Source organism: Macaca thibetana, chromosome 6 (assembly GCF_024542745.1).
Source record: "Macaca thibetana thibetana isolate TM-01 chromosome 6, ASM2454274v1, whole genome shotgun sequence".
Classification (NCBI taxonomy): Eukaryota; Metazoa; Chordata; class Mammalia; order Primates; family Cercopithecidae; genus Macaca; species Macaca thibetana.
In genome coordinates this window covers 33038966-33061410 of record NC_065583.1, presented here as the reverse complement: position 1 = coordinate 33061410, position 22445 = coordinate 33038966, and the positions used below count along the sequence as shown (strand labels likewise).

At 38.4% G+C, this 22445-nt stretch overlaps 1 protein-coding gene across 2 annotated transcripts in view; it reads right to left on the bottom strand.

Annotated features, from left to right (window-relative positions):
* HTR4 (5-hydroxytryptamine receptor 4) overlaps positions 1–22445 on the bottom strand; it is a 189951-nt gene that overhangs the window by 50022 nt on the left and 117484 nt on the right. For both annotated transcript variants that reach the window (XM_050794023.1, XM_050794022.1), the window contains 2 exons: positions 14746–14899; positions 5230–5798 (listed from right to left, as the gene is read on the bottom strand). In XM_050794023.1, the coding sequence (XP_050649980.1) occupies positions 5230–5798; positions 14746–14899 (723 nt within the window). The remainder of the gene's footprint in view (positions 1–5229; positions 5799–14745; positions 14900–22445) is intronic.

Sequence of the window (22445 nt, the reverse complement as noted above, 5' to 3'; positions counted from 1 at the left end):
ATCCTGAGATGAATTTTTTTTAAATTGATTTTTTATTTGAATAGTCAAGGGGTACCCAAAGATAGAAGTCAACAAGTGGTTAATAAGAATAGGCCCATCTGATCTAAGCTTAATTCCTTTTAAAAAATGTGAGTATGAAAATGCCTTCATTTGAACAAGTTATTAGTCTTCCATGGTTTGTAGGCAAACTAGAGAAATATCAACAAAATGGTAGAGTTGATAGATTAAAAAATGACTCATCAACTTTATCCAAAAAGTCAAGGTTATCATGGAAAGTTGTAATCTTAACTCTGACTCTAAGTGGCAGGACCAGGCTGAGTTTTGAAGTCAGAAAGAGTTAGGTCTGAATTCCAGCTTCATTGTTTACTACTTGTGTGACTTTGGGCGTGCTACTTACCCTAACACTAAATTTTCTCATCTTTAAAATGATAAGGATACTAATACCTTACCTCTTTGAGTCATAAAAATTAGATGCAAATGATGGATTTAGGGCTCTCAAATATAGTAACAAACATTCTTTTCTGGAATAATGTTAGGTTTCATAATCATAATCATTATTATTAATAAAATGGAAGGAGGTCTCTAGTGACCTGTCCAGTACTTTTTAAATGTTTGCCTTGGGTGAGGAAAATGAAAGCATGCTTATAAAATTCTAAATTTCATACATGCAGCTAGAAATTTATTTATCTTACATTTTTATGATTTATATTTTGCCCCTATGGTTGAATTTTACTGTTATTTTTATTTAGCTCCATCTCTTCAATACCAGCTGATTGGTTTCTTTTTAAATCCTTAAGCCTGCCCTCTAATATGTTAGTTCTCCCTCAGAGCCACAGAAAAGTGTCTTGATTTAGTAACATGATACAAGATTATTCCATTTATGGAGATAGGGATGACTCAGAAAACTTGTGGTTGGAGGGTGAGATAGTTTGGATGTTCATCCCCTTCAAATCTCATGTTGAAATGTAATCCCCAGAGTTGGAGGTTGGGCCTAGTGGGAGGTGTCTGGGTCATAGGGGTGGAGGTCACATGAATGACTTGGTTCCCTCCTCACAGTAACGAGTGAATTGTCACTCTATTAGTTTTCATGAGATCTGGTTGTTAAAAAGAGTCTAGCACCTCACTCCTCTCTTTCTCTCTCTTGCTCCCCATCTTGCCATGAGACATGTATGAACCCCCTTCATCTTCTGCCATGAGTAAAAGCTTCCTGAGGCTTCACCAGAAGCTGAGCCAATGCTAATGCCATTTTGTACAGCCTGTAGAGCCATTAGAAAAATAAACCTCTTTTCCTTATAAATTACCCAGCCTCAAGTATTCATTTATAGCAACATAAAATGGGCCAATACAGGGGGTAAGAGTATAGAGCTAATAATTCTGTTTTGGTTGCATTACATTAAGATTTCCAAGATTTATGACAATCCCATATTTTAAGATACCTATATGGGATTGTCAAGGAAGCAAATTGGATCTTTTCTCTGGATCTCAGAGGAGTGTTATGTCCTAGAGATATTGATCAAAGAGAGAACCGACAGCATGAAGATTGTATTTAAAGTTATAGATAGTGAACGTGTAAAGTAAGAGCATAGTCTGAGAAGAGTATCAGGAGCCAAGTCCTGAAGAACTCCAACAGTTTGAGGCCAGAGAGAGAGAAAGAGCCTCTAAAAGAGACTGGGAAAAAGTTGCTGATGAGTTAGCAGGAAAACCAGGAAAGTATGGTATTAAGGAAAATTAATGTAGGAAGTATTTTAAGGAGGAAGTTAGGCCAACTCTAAGAGGTCAAGTAAGAATACCTTTTCAAAATTTGAAACTTCTGTAAGTCAAAAGTTAACCAAAGTTAAAAAGTAAGCAGGAGATGGGGAGGTGTATTTGCCAATTCTATGACACAGGATGAATATACAGAATATAACAAAGAACATCCAGAAATTTCTAAGAAAAATACAGCAAAGTTGTCACAAAAAGGGCCAAACACATAAAGATGCAGTTTATATAAGAATAAATAAAAATGGTATATAACTAATTTAAAAGAGGTTCAATCTGACAAATCACTGGGTAATGCAAATTAAATGATATGGCAATTATTTTTTCACCAATCTAATATTTTTTAATCAAGAAAATATTAAAGATTGATAATATTCAACATTGGTGAGGAGAAAGAGTAGAGGATACTCGATACTCTCACACTTGTAGATGAGAATGCAAATTGTTACAGTGTGCTAGGATGCCAATATTATTGTAAACGTAAAAATTTTAAATAAGCATACTTGTCAATACAGTAATTTCATTTTTGGTAGCTATCTGAAAGAAATTCTAGCACATGCGTCAAGAAATGTGTTCAAGAACATTAAAAACAGTACAGCTTGCAATGACAAATAATTGGAAATACTAACATGCCCACTAATAGCAAATAATTAAATAAATTTTAATATGTATTTTTAGTACAGAAGATTATGGAACAGCTAAAACAAATCAGTTAGAGCTATATTTTCCCCAGTGAAAATATCTTCAAAATGTATTGTTAAAGGATAAAAAACAAGATGTAGAAAAGTACATATAAAATGATCTTATTTACATAAAGTGAGAAAGAGTTATGATATTTCTATTTCTATGGTTTTTATGAGTGTTTGTAAATACATTGAAACGATCAGCAGACTAATGTCAACTATTGTCTCTGAGAATAAGGGTAGGATTAGCAGGATAAAAGCTGATACTTATTTTCATTCTTTTGGTTTTGTATTTCTTGAATTCATCTGAATTTGCTGATGATCTACTTGTGGGATTTTTAAGAAAAATGCAAAAATTGTCTTAGTTCTGTTAAGTTAAAGCAATTGATCAGAAGAATTAATTTTATAGTCTGTTAATTCATCAAGAGTTTAAGTTCCTATTACATATCAGACAATATGAAGAGTATTTGCTATATAGCAGTGAATAAAATAGGCAGAATTCCTGTCCTTTGTAAGATTTACCCTCTAGTGGATGCAGGTTTCAACTATTCTGTATAGGCTACCCTTACTCTTATAAGAGTCTCCACTCCCGCAGTAAGACATCACAGACCAACTTCCTGCACTTTTCATGACCTCATGAAGAAATTTATGGAAGACTGTAATCCCAGCACTTTGGGAGGCTGAGGCAGGCGGATCACGAGGTCAGGAGATCGAGACCATCCTGGCTAACATGGTGAAACCCCGTCTTTACTAAAAATACAAAAAAATTAGCCAGGTGTGGTGATGGGCACCTGTAGTCCCAGCTACTTGGGAGGCTGAGGCAGGAGGATGGCGTGAACTGGAGAGGTGGAGCATGGAGTGATCTGAGATCGCTCCACTGCACTCCAGCCTGAGCGACAGAGCGAGACTCCGTCTCAAAAAGAAAAAGAAATTTGTGGAAGAAAATATGGAGTGTACATCCATATGCCATCTTTAAATTCTCTCTTTGCTTTACAGTCATCCTGCAGATTACCAGACACAGCAGGATTTTAACAATACATCTTATTTAGTAAAATAGGCTTTCTTGGGCTGCCCTAGAAACTCCCAAACTCTCTATGAAAAAAACCATCAACTGCTAAACAACTGACTTAGCAAATGTATTACCAGAGCATACGCTGTTTGTAAGTTGTCAACAGCCTGTACTTAGGCAACTGCTAGCTTAAATAGCTAAAACTATTTGGCACCCACACAGAAGTTCTTGTACACACACTTTACGGTTGAATTCTTTCTATGACACTCATGAAGGCATAATAATTAAGAGAGAATGTCAGTTTCTAGATGTATCCTTTGGGGCCTTTCCACCAGCTGAAACCACACCACCATGCTAGGCTTTAGCTACAAATCTGTCTACACTTGTAGCAAAAATTGGAATTCTTGCTCTGAGCAGCCTCTGAGGCACAGCGTTTATATTTTATAGCAATTCTTATTTTTCTTTTCTTCTTTTCTTACGCAGGCAAATGAAAATATCCCCCAATTTTCAGCTGCCAGAACAGCTGAATACTAATCATCATCAGAAAAATTAAATGCTTGTCTCAAAGAAGGAACTACTCCTTAGAAATTCCTGTATATCTCAGGGCAAATTAAAAAATGTCATTGGCAATCCAGTTTTGCTACAGGATGAATGTACTTATCACACATAGCTTTGCATAGCTGAGAACAATTCTAGCCCAGGGTGACCAGAAAAGTCTCAGAGTTTAGAAAGAGGTACCATAACTAGACACTGAACATTTACCTCCAAAGTCACTCCCACCTCCATCCACCTATGTGACCTTGGGGAAAAAAATCACTGGACCTGTCTGTATTCTCTTATATTTCATTTCCTTCCTTGCACTGTTCTATCTGCCTGAATCGGCTTCCCTGCCTTTTCCTCCATGTCTCACATTTTTAGTAAATACTGTTCTGTGTTCTGTGAAGACTTCCCTGAGCTTCTTAAGCCAAATCAGCTTCCTTTCCTTTCTACCCCAATTCTAGATCACCCATACGTCCGTCATATCTCATGGTATTACTGTTGTATATTTATGATGGTATGTATTTTACTTTATCATGTTATTTATGGCCATCTTAGGTTTTCAGGCACTACGTTATTACTATTCGTCCTAATATTAATAAAATTTTTAATACCATTGTGAGTGCTTACCGTATGTCATGCCCTATATGAATATATTATCTCTACTCATCACAAAACCCACGAGATGAGAATTAACATTATTACAATTTTTTAAAGGTGAGGAAAGTAAAACCACGAGAGACTATGCAGATGGCTAGTAGGAGCACTGAGCGTCAAGACAAAACCTATTTTACTTTAAAATCCATGCTTTTAACCACTACTCTAAAGTACTACCTTTAAATAATAATAGATAACATTTACTAAAGACTTGTTAAGTGTCAGGCTCTGTACCGTGCACTCCACATACACTAGCTAATTTGATTCTCATAAAAATTCTGGGATGTAGATATAGTGATTATTATCCTAAGTTTTTAAAAATGAAATTGAGGTTAATAATGTTTAAACGACCTGCCCAAGGTCACAGAACTCTGAGAACTTGATTCGAATTCAAGTCAGTCTCCCTCCAGAGCCTAAGGTCTTAACCACTACTGTATTCCATGACCAGAGAGTAGAAGCTTTTATAATCTTGGCAAACTCTATGCAGTTTTCAGGGATAACCCCTCTGGAAACAGAAAACTGGAGCATTACCGCTTCTGAGTAATATAAATCAACCAAATTGATGAACTCCCGTAGTATACTCACCTTAGTACATGTGTGGATCCGTTAATGGTTGTGGTTGAACAAGGGACAGTCTGGCCCAGAATGGAAGGTCTTCGGTAGCGCTCATCATCACAGCAGAGGATGATGAGGAAGGCACGTCTAAAAGACTTATTCAAGAAGGCATAGAGAAAAGGGTTCAACCCGGAATTGATATAGCCGAGCCAGAGGAAAGCGGTCCACACCTGCCCAGGGACACTGTAGTCTATGAAAGGATCCACGATATTGGTGACAAAGAATGGTGCCCAGCAGAGGCAGAAGCAGCCCATGATGATGCACAGGGTCTTGGCTGCTTTGGTCTCTGTCCTCATGCGGTGAGTGCTATGCTGGTCTGCCGACTGAGGCCTGCTCTCAGAGGAGGCTCCTGCCCGTTGTAACATCTGGATCTGGTGGGCATGCTCCTTAGCTGTGACATAGATGCGGTAATAGGCCAGCACCATGAGGAGAAATGGGATGTAGAAGGCCACCACAGAGCAGGTGATGGCATAGGGCTTGTTGACCATGAAGACACAGTACGTAGAGTTAGAGTTCTGGTTGAACTTCCTCTTTTCTATCTGAGAGTTGGAGGGAGAGAGGAAATGAGGAAAGGAGGTAAAAAGGAAAGAAAAAGTGAAAAAAAAGTGGGAAAAATGGGGAAGGGTGTAAGAAAAGAAAAAGGAAACATAAGAAAATGGAGGATTGGAAGATATAAAGAAGAGGAAGAGAACAGGGAAAGAAAATGGGAGAATAAAGGAGTAAAGGGGAAAGGAAAGGAAGAAGAAAATTTATCAGCAAAGCTTTGGTTTTCTTATACGCCTACAACTCAAAGAACCTTGATGACAGAAAAGGAACATGATCATATCCCAGGGCTCAGAGAACTTACCTGTACAAGAGGAGCTGAAGGCTCCAGGACAGAAGAGAAATAAAATAGAGACAGAATCATTTATTACATTTACCCAACCAGTGGTGAAATTCTGCCTCTATTCTCCCTTCCCTGTCTTCTTGCACATAACAGACCAGTGTCTCTTAACAGGATGCCTGTAGATCAGTAACATTAGAGTCACCCGCAGTACATATTATAAGTGCAGATTCCTGTCCATTCCCTACTGCCACCCCTCCACTCTCATCCCTGGAAGATCTACTGATTCTAAATCTTTGGGCAATGAAGCTCAGATATATGCATTTTAAGCAAGTTTTTTCCAATAATTCTAAAGCTCATTAATATTTGAGAACCATTGCTCTATATCATCCTAAACTTAGCTCTTTTGGGGAATGCCATGGGGCACTTTTCTAGAGTCATTTTTCTACTTATTGAATTCCCTGATGAAGGTTTGTCTCATTTAGATAACACAGAGTAACAGCCTGTGTTATAGTGTAACAGCCTGTGTTTTAGTGTAACAGCCAAGAGGGGCCTTAGGGTTTGGGGGAAAGGAAGGGTAGATATTTTAATGGGAGAAAAGAATATAAAGATTGGATAGGGCAAGGTCATGAGGGACTTTGGAACCCAACCAGAGTGAGAACCTAGACAACACTCAATGCTTCAACTTACTCTCCTCCCAGTCTCTCCTGAACCCACTTCATTTAGGTGTTCACCCTAATCACTCCACTGAAAATGCTCTGGTCAAGGTTATCAATGACCTCTATGTTGTCATTCCTCCTTTTGAATGAGCCATCTACACCTTTGACATAGCTGAATCCTCCATCCTTCTTCTTTTTTTGAATATTTTATTGAACCAAAATACATATAAAGTACATAAAGTGTATATACAGATGAATCAATTATTACATAGTAAATATGCCTGTGTAATTCTTGTTCAAATCAAACTATAGAATATTATCGACAACCCAGCAGCCTCCCAAATGCCTTCTCCTTGTTATTAATATGCCCAAACATAGCCACTAATCTTTATCATCATAATGTAATTTTATTTGTTTTCCAACTAAGTATCAAGATAATAAAACACACAATCTGTATCTTCTTTAACTTAATATTGTATCACTCACATTATTGTATGTACAAGTAATTTATTCTTTTTCATTGTTGTATATTATTGCATTATAGGAATAAACTACAATATTACATATTCCAATATTGACAGACATTTGAGCCATTTTTGGGTTTGTGCTATTTTGCATAAAACTGTTACGAATATTCTTGTACAAGCTTGTGTGTGTGTGTGTGTACTTTCATCTCTCTTAGGTATATACCCAGGACTGAAATTGCTGTATCATAGCTTGGGTATATACAGCCAAATGGTTCCCAGAGGGACTGTATCAATTTATATTCCCACCATGAGAGCCGAAGAGTTCCAGTTACTCCACATGCTCACCAACATTTGGAATTTATTGTCAGTATGTAGTGGTATCTCATTGTGGATTTGTTGGTGATGTTGGTAAAGTTTATTTGATTACATAAGTAAAATACTCCATGTGTTTTTGACTCTTTCCATTGGTTTAGATTAGGATTTGTCTTATGTTTTGTTACTGAAAAGTGTCCTGGGCATCCATATCCACATAATTATAGTGCACTGACATCATTCCTTTTGGAAAGCATGTGAGACTGAGTTTCTGCATCTGTTTCTTGATTAGCACTCTGGTTCCTTCAATGGGACGAGAGCACTGCCTTCATAATGTTAAAATATTGCCTACATCTTGTCAGTCCCAATTCTTGCAGCTCTATCTTCAGTTTCAATCCGAGTAAGTTGCCTCAAATTCTCAGTGTGCCCTGTTCTCTGCATCTTTGTTCCCTGTTTACTATGTCCTGGCTATTTCTTTGTAATTTTAAATTAAATCCAATAAACTTGAATCAAATTTAAGTTCATCACAACCCTTCAGTTTCTTATTGCAGTTTTACTGTGCATTTCCTGAAAACTAATAATGTTAATCACTGTTTTGCCCTTTCGATATCCTCTCTTTTGAATTGATTTTTCAGGTATTTTCCCATTTTAAAAATTAACTTGTGACTCTCTTTCTTATTGATTTTTAATATAATAGTTCTTTTATATTCTTGATGTCCTTTGTCAGATTTATGTGTTGCAAATATATCACTCTGTGGCATGGCTTTTCACTCTAGTATCTTGTGATAGAAAGAAGTTCTGAAAGAACCTATACTTTTGGTTAGTGCTTTCTGTATCTTGTTTCTGAAATCTTCGTTTACTCCTAAGTATAAAGATACTGGCCTGGCGTGGTGGCTTACACCTGTAATCCCAGCACCTTGCGAGGCTGAGGTAGGCAAATCACTTGAGGCCAGGAGTTTAAGACCAGCCTGGCCAACAAGGCAAAACACTGCCTCTATTAAAAATACAAAAATTAGCCAGGCGTGGTGGCAGGCATCTGTAATTCAAGCTACTGGGGTGGCTGAGGCCCTAGAATCGCTTGAACCCAGGAGGCAGAGGTTGCAGTGAGCTGAGATCACACCACTGCACTCCAGCCTGGGTGACAGAGTAAGACTCGGTCTCAAAGATATTGTCAAGAGATGTAAAGACATTCTTTTACATGATCACTTAGCATATCATTATTGTGTTAATTTTTATGTCTTTTTTTTTTTTTTAACAGGGTCTTGCTCTGTTGCCCAGGCTGGAGTGCAGTTGTGCTCACTACAACCTCTGACTCTCAGGCTCTAGCAGTTCTCCCCCCTCAGTCCCTAGTAGCTGGGACTACAGGTGTGGGCCACCACGCCCAGTTAATTTTAAAATATTTTTTGTAAAGACAGGTTTTCATTGTATTGCTCAGACTGGTCTCAAACTCTAGGCTCAAGCTATCAGCCAGTCTCAGCCACCCAAAGTGCTGGGATTACAGGCATGAGCCACTGTGCCTGACCAGTTTTTACGGTTAATTCTTCTACCCACCTGAAATTTTTTTTTCTGTATGGTATGATATACAAGATATGGATATTCAATTGACCCCTGCAGCATGTATTGAATGGATTATCTTTTCCTAGTTGCACTGCGGTGTAACCTTGGTCACAAATCAGGAGACTGTATATGCATATGGCTCCACGTTTGGATTTCCTATTTGTTCTCTGAGTTGTCTCTCTCTGCACATACTTCTATAACTTCTTAGACATCTGGTTATAAAAGTCTTTGAACTGTGGTTTCTTTTCTTGAAGACTCTTGGATAATCTTTTATCTCAGTATTTCCATAAAAAAATTAAACTAATGTCTCAGTTTCTGTAAAAATCTTCTAGAATTTTGATTGGAGTGAGAGTAAAATGATCAAGGGAAACTGACATCTTTACAATGTTAAGTCTTCGAATTAACTAACATGGTAATTCCTTCCCTTTGTCTTTTTAAGTATATTTCAATAATACTTTTTAATTTTATAATTTTCTTTGTGTCTTACACATCTTTTGTTAGATTTGTTTCTAAGTGTTTTATATTTTTATTCTATTGTAAATGGTACCACGTTAAAATTCTTGTTCCTAATCGTTGCTAATAGGCAGAACTTGTTGAGGCTTTTCATTGTAAGCTGGCTGTGTATTCAGCAACTTTGCTAAGTTAGATGTCAACTAATATTTCATCTTTACATCCTTTTGAATTTTCTCCAGGAAATACTCATATGATCTGCAAATAATGGCAGTTACAATTTTTTCTCTTTCCCATCCTAATATCACTTTCTCTTGCTTTATTGAGCTTGATAGGACCTCCCATCTGATTTTGAATAAAAATGAGAATAATTGACACCTCGTTGCACTCCTAGTTTTAGGGGATGAGCCTTCAATAATTTACTAAGTATGATATTCGCTATAAATTGTATGTCAACAGTCTCTACTTGATTAAGGAAATTACCTTCTATTCTTGGTTTGATGAGATTTTTAAAAAATCATGAATGGGTATTGAATTTTATCAAAGCATTTTTGGCAGTAACAAAATGAACATGTGGGTTTTCTCCCCTTTCTTTTACTGATGCAATGGATTACATTGATTGCATTACAATTCCTGGAATACGTCATATTTATACTGGACCCTGTGACACACTAGTATTTTTCTTAAGGATTGAAGGACTTTTCCACCAACTGTGAACACTGTCTGCTGACAGGTCTTAGTCATCAACCTCTAGAAATAGCTCTTGACTGAAGACAGCTGCTTAACCCAATGTCACTTACCCTTCTTGGGATTCATCTGCATCCAGTGTGAATATACATATGCATGAAGATATGAAGAATATATACCTATATGATATACTCACAAACATGCTGTTTTATTCCTGTACATATTCAGCATCTTGTTTTATAGACTATTATAAGGTTATCATGTATCATCCTCTTGAATTCATATTTTTATCATCATAAAATATTTCTACCTCAAGAAATATTACTTTCTTTAAATTTTATTCTATCACTTATAACAGTAGAGTAACACCAGCTTTCTTTGAATTATCACTTGCATAGTGCATGTATTTCTATTATCTTATTTTCAATTTTTCTGTCACTTTATTTTTAACGGTGCTCTCTTAAAAGCAGCATATATTTGTATTTTGTTTGATGCAGTCTGACAACTTTGTCTTTTAGCATCTATTCTTTAAATAATTTAATATTTAATACAATTACAAATTCATTTAGGTTTGTCTATGATCTTACTGTTACCTATTAACCTTTTCTGTTTCTTCTTTCCTTGTTTCCATATTTATTGCTTATTTTCAGAATAATACCTGTTTATATTAACACATTACCTCTCTCTTTCTATTAACTTATTGAATATATATTCTTTTATTATCTTTATTTTAGTGGCTACAACTCATTACAATCTATTTCATACATTTGCCATTTCCTTGGCAATGCAAAGATCCCAAACAGTCCGTCTCCATTTACCTGCCCCACACCTGCCTTTTATGCTATTATTTTCATGCATTTTAATCCTACATATATTTGAAAACCCACAAGACATTAATGTTATTGTTATTTTAATAGTCAGTGTTCTCTTACACTATCCACATATTTATCATTTCCAGTGCTCTGCACTCTGTCCTGTGTTATGGTGCTTCTATCTGGGATTATTTTCTTTTTGACTGAAAAATTCTCATTTTAGTCACAGTACAAAACCTGGTGTGGAAAAATTCCCTTCGTTTTTGTTTGCCTGAAAATCATCTTGTCTTAATATCATCTTAATTTTTAAAGCATATTTTCATTGGGTATGGAATTTTAAGTTGTAGATTTTCACCAAGTCATTCCATTGTCTTCTCACTTCTTTCATTTTATTACATGGTCAGCTGTAAGTCTTCTTTTCCTTGTTAAATTTAATTTATTATTTTTCTCTAATTACTTTTGAGATTTATCAACTTGTCTTTGATTTTCAGCAATTTTTAAAATGAATTTTCTAGATATAGTTTTCTTCTTTATTTAACCTGCTGGGGCTTTGTGGAGTTTCTTGAATCTGTGACTGATGGCTTTATCTTTTTGGAAAATTCTTAGGCACTATTTCTACTAATATCACATCTACCCATTCTCTCTCTCTTCAAATAGAATACTAATTATATGGATGTTAGAACTTTTCTGTATTTTTTATATATATATATATATGTAACATATATATACATATACATAAAAGTATATATATGGACACACACATATATTCTGATATGCTACATATATACATATATATCAGAATGATCTGTAATAAAATTTTATCCATTTATCTCTATGTGCTTCAATCAATATTTTATTACAAGGTTATGGTGTAACATCCTCTTGAATTGATATTTTTATCATTACGAAAAATGATATCATCTAAATTCCAGTTTACTACAGGTGTTCTCGGATATGTCAAATCTACTATTAAATTTATCATTATACTTATTTATTTCAGTGTATTTATTAGTTGCAGTATTTCCATTCAATTCCCTCATCCCTTTTTTTTTTTTTTTTTTTTTTTTTTTTGAGACTGCATCTTGCTCTGTCACCCAGGCTGGAGTGCAATGGCACAATCTTGGCTCACTGCAACCTCTGCCTCATGGGCTCAAGCAATTCTTCTGCCTCAGTCTCCTGAGTAGCTGGGACTAAAGGTGCATTCCATCATGCCCAGTTAATTTTTGTATTATTAGTAGAGATGGGGTTTCATCATATTGGCCAGGCTGGTCTTGAACTCCTGACCTTGAGATCTGCCCGCCTCAGCCTCCCAAAGTGCTGGGATTACAGGTGTGAGCCACCATACCAGGCCAAAAATTCCTTTTTTTTTTGGTAGATGCTCCTTGTCTAATTACTCCATTATCTAGATTGCCTATGAGACTGTTTCCGTTGTCTTTCTATGTTTGTGGGTTTTGGCCATTTAGTCTTGCCTCCTACAAGGTCTGGTGACTTAATTAAAGGACAGACATTATGTATAAAAAAAGTACAGGTACTCTGGATGGTAGTAGCCTTCCCACAACTCGATGTATCCTGGGACCAATTTTAAACAAGTGCCTTACAACTTCCTTATGGAATACATATCCCTGCTAATGAATCCAGACCATAGATTTTGATCTTCATTATAAGTTTAGTATGTCAAAGCTGGAGGACTCTTAAAGATTAGTATCTAGACAGAGAGATGGTTAATTTTATGTGTTAACTTGACCAGGCATGGGGTACCTACACATTTAGTCAAGCATTATTCTGGGTGTGTCTATGAGGAAATTTTTGGATGAGATTAACATTTGAATCAGTAGACTGCCAATTACCAGTAACCTGCCACCAGTGCAGGTGAACCTCATGCAATCCATTGAAGGCTTGAATAGCAGGGAACTCATGCTGCCTTACTGCCTTCAAGCTGTGATATCAGTTTTTTCCTGCCTTTGGACTTAAACTAAAACATTGGCTCTGCTGGGGCTCCAGTGTCCCTGCATTTGGACAGGAACTACACTATTGGCTGTCCTGGGACTCTAGCTTGCTGACTGCAGATCTTGGTACTGGTAAACCTCCATAATCACATGAGCCAATCCCTTACAGTATCTCTCTCTTTCTCTCTCCGTCTCTCTACACACACACACACACACACACACACACACACAGACACACACACCAACCCATTAGTTATGTTTATCTGGAGAACCAATACACAAGGATTGGAATAATGCCTGGCATATGTTGCATGGCCTCCTAGATCCCTGGTAGACCTTCTTCTCCATTGAGAATGAATGGATCTTCTCATCACAGTGCTTCACCAAGTGAGACAGTTCAGAGCTGGGCTCAGGGCTTAGTTCTCTCAACTTCTAGCCTGGAGGTCTCTTAATTCCCCAGCAGCCTCTACCCACATGATATATTTTCTTCAGGTCCATTTCAGCTGATATGGTTTGGCTGTGTCCCCACCCAAATCTCATCTTGAATTGTAGCTCCCATAATTCTTACGTGTTGTGGGAGAGACATGGTGGGAGATAATTGAATTATGGGGTGGTTTCTCCCATACTTTTCTCATGGTAGTGAATATGTCTCACGAGATCTGATGGTTTTATAATAAGAAACCCCCTTTGCTTGGCTCTCATTCTGTGTTGTCTGCAGCCATGTAAGAGGTGCCTTTTGCCTTCCACCGTGATTGTGAGGCATCCCCAGGCATGTGGAACTGTGGGTCCATTAAGCCTCTTTTTCTTTATAAATGACCCAATCTGGGGTTTGTCTTTATCAGCAGTGTAAAAATGGACTAGTACATCAGCCTTATAGACTCTCCACATAAAATGGAGTAAGACCTTTTGGGGCAAATGACATGCCTCAGGCCCTGGAGTCTAAGCTTGGAATACTTGTCCAGTTATTTACAAGCTGTGTGACATTGGGCGTGTTACTTAACCTTAACCTACATAAGCTTGTGAGCCTGGGTTTTCTCATCTGAGAAATGGGAGAAATAACTATACTTTCCACACAAGGAGGTTTTCAAGATTGTATATAAAGTATTTAGCATACTCTGGCATACAGCTATGTTAAAGAAAAAATTATTCATGACATTTGTTAAAGCAGTAAAGTAGACTTTATTCAGAACTATCAACATAGGTTATAGTGACTACTGTGATGGGATTTTACAGTAGAAGAGAGAGATTGAAATAGAACAAGCGAAAGTGGAAATTTATGGTGAGTGGAAAACATGGTGAGTGGGGGTCAGTGGATGGAAAATTATCAATAGGAAACGTCAGGAGTAAGAGAGGATTCTGGCTAAAAAAAACCTAGCAAGGCTCTTGCTGAAGGCAGGCCAAGGTGATCATAAATCACCTGGGAGCTGGTGGAGGATGAAGAACCCAATCAAATATTGAGGGTGGGGGATTCTGGCTAAACCAACTTAGCAAGATTCTTGCGAAAGTTGGGGTATGCAAAAACACACATAGAAGTCCAAAAGTCAAGACCTAGATGGGACAAGGATTTAGAAAAGTCTGACTAAAGTTGGGTTAAGGAGAGGATTTTTGTCAGTACACATTCAAAAGTGTTAACTTTTTTTTTGTTTTTTTTTAATTATCACCCAGACCACTATCAGATTCTTAGAATACTCAATCTAATATTATTTATTCATTTAGGAATCCCATGCAAAGTTGATCAGACAGTAAACCAGTGGGGTCTGTGTGGATACTCACCAAATCAATTATGCCAATGTTATTCCAGCCTTGCATTATAGGGAGAAAAGAAATAAACGTGGGGATGACCCAGCAGCCTCCCAGCATTAATGCAATGCGCAGAGGGGTCATCTTGTTCCTATAGACCAAAGGCTGGCAGCAGATGGCGTAATACCTGGAGAGAGAATAGAGGGCAGAGCATAGCAATGGGCAAGGAGGAACGGGAGGGAGAGAGGAGAATATATGAGAGAGAAGAGGGGAGGAAGAGGGGATGGGGAAAGGGATAGAGAAGAGCAAACATTGAGGAGAAGAGTTGAAGGGGAAGTAGAGAATAAAATAAGGAAAGAAGAAAAGAAAGAATAAAGGGTAAAAAGAGGAGAGCAAGTGGCAGACGAAGGGACAAAGAAGGAAGACAGAAGGGAGAAAAGAACAGAGGAAAGGAAAATTGATTATATGATACAATACGATATACTGAGCTGTGAGTTTCTGTTAATAATAATATCAATATATGCTTTGGATCACATCTGAGAATCATTGCCTACAGTTGGCCCCACAGTCCTCTCCATCTCCCAATATCTGGAGGAGCTCCACACACACCAGAAGGTCTTTTCTATCTCTGGCACTGTTCCAACGCTATCCCGATGCCTGTGCATTGAGGAGCTTCTGCCCAGCCCTCTGGGCCTCAGTGTCCAGGCAACTGTAATCTATTTGATTAGAACTTGAAGTGACCCAGGCATCCTCTACATCTGGGCTCTAACCACTGTCTCTCAGATTTGTCCCCTTACCCTTGATCACCTGCCTACATGGAAGTGGAGCTCTAAGTCAGTGTTTTTTGTTTTTTAAATTGTGGTTCAAGGATTCCCCTCCATCCCCCCATCACTGCCACGCTGAATCAAACTCACCTGAGGAAGTCTTTTTAAAATGCAGATCCCAAGGATCTCCTGAATCAGAGCCTATTGGTGAACAACCTGGAGCTTGCATGTTGACAAGTGTGAGTTATTACTGCTCTTTGCTAAGGATACTAAGTTTCCCCTTCCAAACGTGTACACTTCTTGACCTCCTTATGGCTGGGTAGAACCAAGTGACTGGTCCTGACCAATGAATCATGAACAGAATTGACATGCATCACGTTTGGGATAAACTATTTAACTGTTTCTGGGATACTAAGAATGTAAAATTTTGAATATTTCCCGCTCCATCATTTCCTATCTACTGGATGAGACCACCCGACGTTCATTTATTAGGGTCTGACTTCTCTCATGGGACTTACTGCTCACTCTCTTTTGATTCCATGTTCTGCCTATGATACTAGCTTTCTTCCTGCCTCCAGACAGAGGTACAACCTGCCCATTCAACAGTCTGGCCTCTAACTTCTAGACCGTTCCTGCATGTTATTCTGGCCTTGGAGATCACCTCTTCCATGACCAGGCATGACATGGAATTTCACAACAGGCAGAATGCTACAGTAGATCTATCATTTATTTCTCTTTGGGAGAGTACAAAATATAAATGCAAAAAGAGCCTGGAGGCTAAGTCTATTCTTTAAGGTTTTATACCTTTTAATGATGAACCACCCCCATACACCCCTCATTTTATGCAGTTCACTTTGTTAATTTTTCCCACCTCTTCTTTTCTTTTCTTAATTCAAAGCATAACTAACATAACAATGGCTATATTCTTTGAAGAGGTGGTAGTAGGATGGGTTGAGAGAGAGGGTGGAATGAGGAGAGCCCAGTGTTGGAGCATGAGGAGCAGGTGTCTCAGGAGCAGGGAGAGGAGAAATATCCCCTTTCCTACAAGGCATTGAGGAGCAGCTGACCGCATTGTGCCAAGAGCTCCTTGTAGCTGGCAAGCTTGGTGGGGTGTCCAGATGTGGGCCAGAGTGCAAGAAACAACAGATCAAAGAATGGGAGAGTGGCTTGCTCAGAAAAACCATTGTCTCCATTATAATTCTGACATGGCCACAAAATCAAACTAAAGATAACTCAATCGTTGAAAGAATCATGATTAGCTGGATTCCCTTCATAGTGTTGGCTTACAAGAAAGGCAAATTATAACTGAGTAGCAAATTTTTCTGAATGGAGATATTCATAATCATCAGAGGTTTATTATTAACATACAATTAATGATGAATTTGAAGTGGATGAAATATACTCTTTTTTTTTTTTCAAATTTTGTTTCCTTCTTGATTTCCTGTTAGGGGGCAAGTTTCTTTTCATTTAACATCCTTCCTCCTTTCTCTTGTTATTAGCACGTCAAATCCTTCGGGAGTTATCTCTTTGCTGTTGCTATAGTATTGTTAGGAAAACAAATGATGGGGCGCTGACTTTTCTAGCCTAGGAGTGACCCGATTAGACTTTCTCCTGGGACTCAATGTCCTGCAGAGGGATGCAAGGTGGGTAAGTTAGCAGAGGGCCCTTTATCCCAGCAGCAGCTCCCTGGCAGGGCTGGGATTCATTCCTCTTCCAAAAGATATGTTGAAGTCCCAACTCCCAGTAACCTTGGAATGTGACCTTATTTAGACACAGGGTTTTATAAGAGCCAATCAAATTAAAATGAGGTCTTCAGGGTGATCCTGAATCCAATGTGACTGATGTCCTTATGAAAATAAAAATTTTGACACAGAAACTGATATGCACAGTAGGAAGGTGGCCATGAGAAGATGGAAGATTAAAGTGATGTGTCCATAAGCCAAAGAACACATAAAGTTGCCAGCAACCAGCAGAAGCCAGATAGAGGCAAGAAAGGATCCTTCCCCTACATGTTCCAGAGGGATAATGGCCCTATTGATACCTTTATTTCAGACTTCTAGCCTTTAGAACAGTGAGACAATAAGTGTGTATTGTTCTAAGCCATCCAGTTTGTGGTATCTGTTATGACAGCTTTAGCAAACTAATACAGTTGGCTAACAACAATCTGTTGCTTGCAAGCAAAGTATCCTGCCTCACACAGAGCAGTAAAACTGGCTTGAATGCCAGATATATCTTTCATAGTATACTTTTTTTCTAAGTAAAAATATCTTTTGTTTCATTCAATATACTTTCAGAACATAGCTCAAGTTTTGGCATCCTTTCTTCTATTATCCCAAAAATGCAATAGAGGAATAAATGAAGAATGAATTCTGCCCTATTGTTGTTGTGTAATCAATATAATTTTTGAGGTTTAGAACCAGGTGCTAAGATGTTGCCAAGAGCAGATTTCAGAAATTTTGGTTGGATCTCCAGTGTCACAAAAATCCAAAAGTTCAAAAACACAAGGCCAAACTAAGTATCCTGCAGGGCACTATTCACCACAACCAAGGTATGGAACCAACCTAAGCATTTATCAGTGGATAAATTAATATAGAAAATGTGGTATATACACATGATGGGGTATTATTCCACCATAAAACAAATAAAACTCTGTCATTTCCAGCAGCATGGATGGAACTGGAGGACATTATGTTAATTGAATAAACCAGGCACAGAAGGACAAATATTGCATGTTGTCACTCATGTGAGGGAGCTAAGAAAATTGATCTCATGGAGGTAAAGCATAGAATGATGGTTACCACAGGCTGGGAGGGGTAGTATGTAGGGGGAGTATGAAGAGGGGTCAGTGAATGCATACAAAAATACAATTAGATAGTGGGAATAAGATCTAGTATTTGGGTGGGATAATTGGGTGACTGTAGTTAACAATCACTTATTGTATCTTTCAAAATAGCTAGAGGAGTAGATTTGGAATGCTCTCAACACAAAGAAATGATAAATGTTTGAGGTGATGGATACCCCAACTACCATGATTTGATCACTACACATTGTATGCTTGTATCAAAATATCCCATGTACCCCATAAGTATGTACAACTATCATGTAACCATAAAATTTAAAATCTTTTACATAAATAAATAATATCATGCAGAATAAAAAGTATGTTTGAGAAAACAGGGTGTTTTACCTGAGAAAATTATTTGATTTCCATAAATGGATGTGGATGTTTAGAGGGTTATGTTGGGAAAATAATAGAATTTACAGAAGAGGGCTTTAGAATGTATGGTTATATTGGTGCTCATAAAATTTTTATGAAACCCTTTCTTTCTAAATCTAGCTTGGCCAGGGCTACTGCCAGTTTCCCTTGACATAATGAACAATAATATTGTCCTACATTCTGCTGTCCAAATGTTCTATGCTTTAATTTGCTTCACCGTAGATTTCTAGGAGCTGCTCCTACATAGAATTAAATAGTAGTAACAGGCTTCCTTTTAAAATTCAGCTTAGAGGAGGATACTGTGAATGTAGTACACATTTTACCAATCCCTTACACATTTTTTAATTTGAGACAGAATCTTGTTCTGTCTGTCCCAGGCTGTTGTGCTTATGTGATCTTGGCTCACTGAAACCTCTGCCTCCCGGGTTCAATTGATTCTCCTGCCTAGCTTCCTGAGTAGCTGGAACTATAGGTGTGCACCACCATACCCAGCTAATTTTTGTATTTTTAGCAGGGACAGGGTTTCACATGTTGGCTAGGCTTGTCTTGAATTCCTGGCCTCAAGTGATCTACCCGTCTTGGCCTCCCAAAGTGCTGTGATTACAGACATGAGCCACCACACCTGGTGCCCTTACACATTTTACATATATAGTCAGTTCCCTGGAAAACGCATGCCAGAAACAAAGTACCTAGACAGTCAGCCCATCCTGTAGGGGGCTAAGGTGGAATACATAGAAACATGCCCAAACACAGATGTAGAAAGTTGCTCTTGCAGGATCTGGAGTGGTTAGGCAAGGGTAGGAAGACTCCTTTATCTCCTTTTTAAAAATCATCAATAAGTAAAGGGGGAAAGAGTATATTATTTTACTTAAATTTAAATTAGGTTAGGTAAATTGTTAGTGACAGGTGAGGATATGAATAAGAAAAATACTGAATTATGTCTAGGTATATGTTTTACTTGCATTTTGACCTCTACATCTTCTTCAGTCTGGTCCTCTGTCTTACAGTAAACATAATTTGATTTTTGAGTGGGATTGAGTATAGAATATAAGGTTCTTATTTGGAGCTCAAATTCCAGCATCTACTTAACTTCATGTGCTCAATATTCACACCAAGGCCTGGCACCCTTGAGGTAGAAGCCCTAAATAAGTCACCCCATATCCTTCAATGTCTTTCTGATCTTTGCTTTCAAGCAAAAAATCTAGAAAAGTAAACATCCTCTGAAGGCTGGACTCAAGAATGCAAATTAAGTAGGTGAAAACAAACACCACTGAATAAAGGGATTAATAAAAATTGAGTTCTAGTGTTAATTAATGGTCCTTCCTTAAAATTTTAATATTTGTCTGTAGATAAGACTAGACAGAAATCTGATAACTTGACTTTTATGTATTGTGGTTGATATTCAGTTCCTATATTTGGATTATAATGTCCCTGTTAATAACAGAAGGAAAACTGACCTGTCATGAACTACTCCTGCAACACATAAACACCACCACTAGACAGAATTAGCTAATTAAATCTGCAAGTTCTTTGGACGGAGGTAAGGCAAAATGCACTGGCTGATTTGATAATAATAGCTACTATTTATTTACTGACCAAGGGCTCTGCCCATTTGATCTCATTTAATCCTGACAACTATTAGATTGGTGCAAAAGTAATAGTGGTTTTTGCCATCAAGAATAATGGCAAAAACCATGATTATTTTGCATCAACCTAACACTTTTGAGACAGGAACTGTAAATATATCCATTTCACAGATGAGGAAAGGGAAGCACAGGAGTGTTTGAAATTTGCCCAGTCTCACAGGTGGTAAGAACTGAGCTGGCATCTAGCTCAGGCAGCCTGACTCAAGAGCCAGGACATAAACCTCCTATCATTTCACTCAGCTGCCTCTCATTGAAGAGGCACTTTGGAAACAATCAAAACATGAAAATACTGAATCTCAGAACTTGAAGGATGCTGAGAATCATGAAATCCTCAGGTCCTCTGATATGGTTTCGATGTACCCCCCAAATCTCATCTTGGATTGTGGCTCCCACAATTCCCATGTGTTGTGGGAGGGACCCAGTGGGAGGTGGTTGAATCATGGGGGTAAGTCTTTCCCGTGTTGTTCTCATGATGGTGAATGGGTCTCACAGGATCTGATGGTTTTATAAAGGGGAGTTTCCCTGCACAATCTCTCTTCTCTAGTCTGCTGCCATGTGAGACATGGCTTTCACCTTCTACCATGAATGTGAGGCTTCCCCATCCATGTTGAACTGTGAGTCCATTGAACCTCTTTCTTTTGTAAATTGCCCAGTTTTGGGTATGCCTTTATCAGCAGCAAGAAAATGGACTAATCCAGTAAATTGGTACCAGGAGTGGGGTGCTGATGAAAAGATACCCAAAAATGTGAAAGTGACTTTGGAACTGAATAACAGGCAGAGGTTGGAACAGTCTGGAGGGCTCAAAAGAAGACAGGAAGATGTGAGAAACTTTGGAACTTTCTTAAGACTTGTTGAATGGCTTTGACCAAAATGCTGATGATGATATAGACAGCAAAATCTAGACTGAGGTGGTCTCAGATAGAGACGAGAAACTTGTTGGGAACTGGAGCAAAGGTGGCTCTTGTTATGATTTACCAAAGAGTCTGGTGGCATTTTACCCCTGCCTGAGAGATTTGTGGAACTTTGAACTTGAGAGAGATGATTTCGGGTATCTGGTGGAAGAAATTTCTAAGCAGCAAAGCTTTCAAGAGGTGACTTGGGTACTGTTAAAAGAATTTAGTTTTATAAGGAAAGCAGAGTATAAAATTTTGGACAATTTGCAACCTGACAATGCAATAGAAAAGAAAATCCCATTTTCTGAGGAGAAATTCAAGCTGGCTGCAGAAATTTGCATAAGTAACAAGAAGCTTAATGTTAATCCCCAAGACAATGGGGAAAAATCTCCAGGCCATGTTAGAGGTCTACATGGCAGCTCCTCCTATCAAAGGTCTGGAAGCTTAAGAGAAAAAAAAAAAAGGTTTTGCGAGCCAGGCCCAGGGACTCTGTGCTGTGTGCAGCCTAGGGACTTGGTGCCATGTGTCCCAGACACTCCAGGCATGGCTGAAAGGGGCCAACATAGAGCTCAGGCCATGGCTTCAGAGGGTGCTTCCATGTGTTGTTAAGCCTGCAAATGCACAGAAGTCAAGAATTAAGGTTTGGAAACCTCCACCTAGATTATAGAGGATGTATGGAAATGCCTGGTTGCCCAGGCAGAAGTTTGCTGCAAAGGCAGGGCCCTCATAGAGAACCTCTGCTAGAGCACTGCAGATGGGAAAAGTCAGGTTGGAGCCCCTGTGCAGAGTCCTTATTGGGCCTCCACCTAGTAGAGCTGTGAGAAGAAGACAACCATCCCCAGACCCCAAAATTGTAGACCCACCAACAGCTTGCACCATGCACCTTGAAGAGCCGTAGACACTCAATGCCAGCCTGTGAAAGCAGATGGGAAGGAGTCTGTACCTTGCAAAGCCACAGGAGTGGGGCTGCCCAAGACCATGGGAAGCTACCTCTTGCATCAGCATGACCTGCATGTGAGACATGGATTCAAAGGAGATCATTTTGGAGCTTTAAGATTTTACTGCCCCGCTGGATTTCAGACTTGCATGGAGCCTGTAGCCCCTTTGTTTTGGTCAATTTCTTCCATTTGGAATGACTGTATTTACCTAATGCCTGTACCCTCATTGTATCTAGAAAGTAATTAAGTTGCTTTTGATTTTACAGGCTCATAGA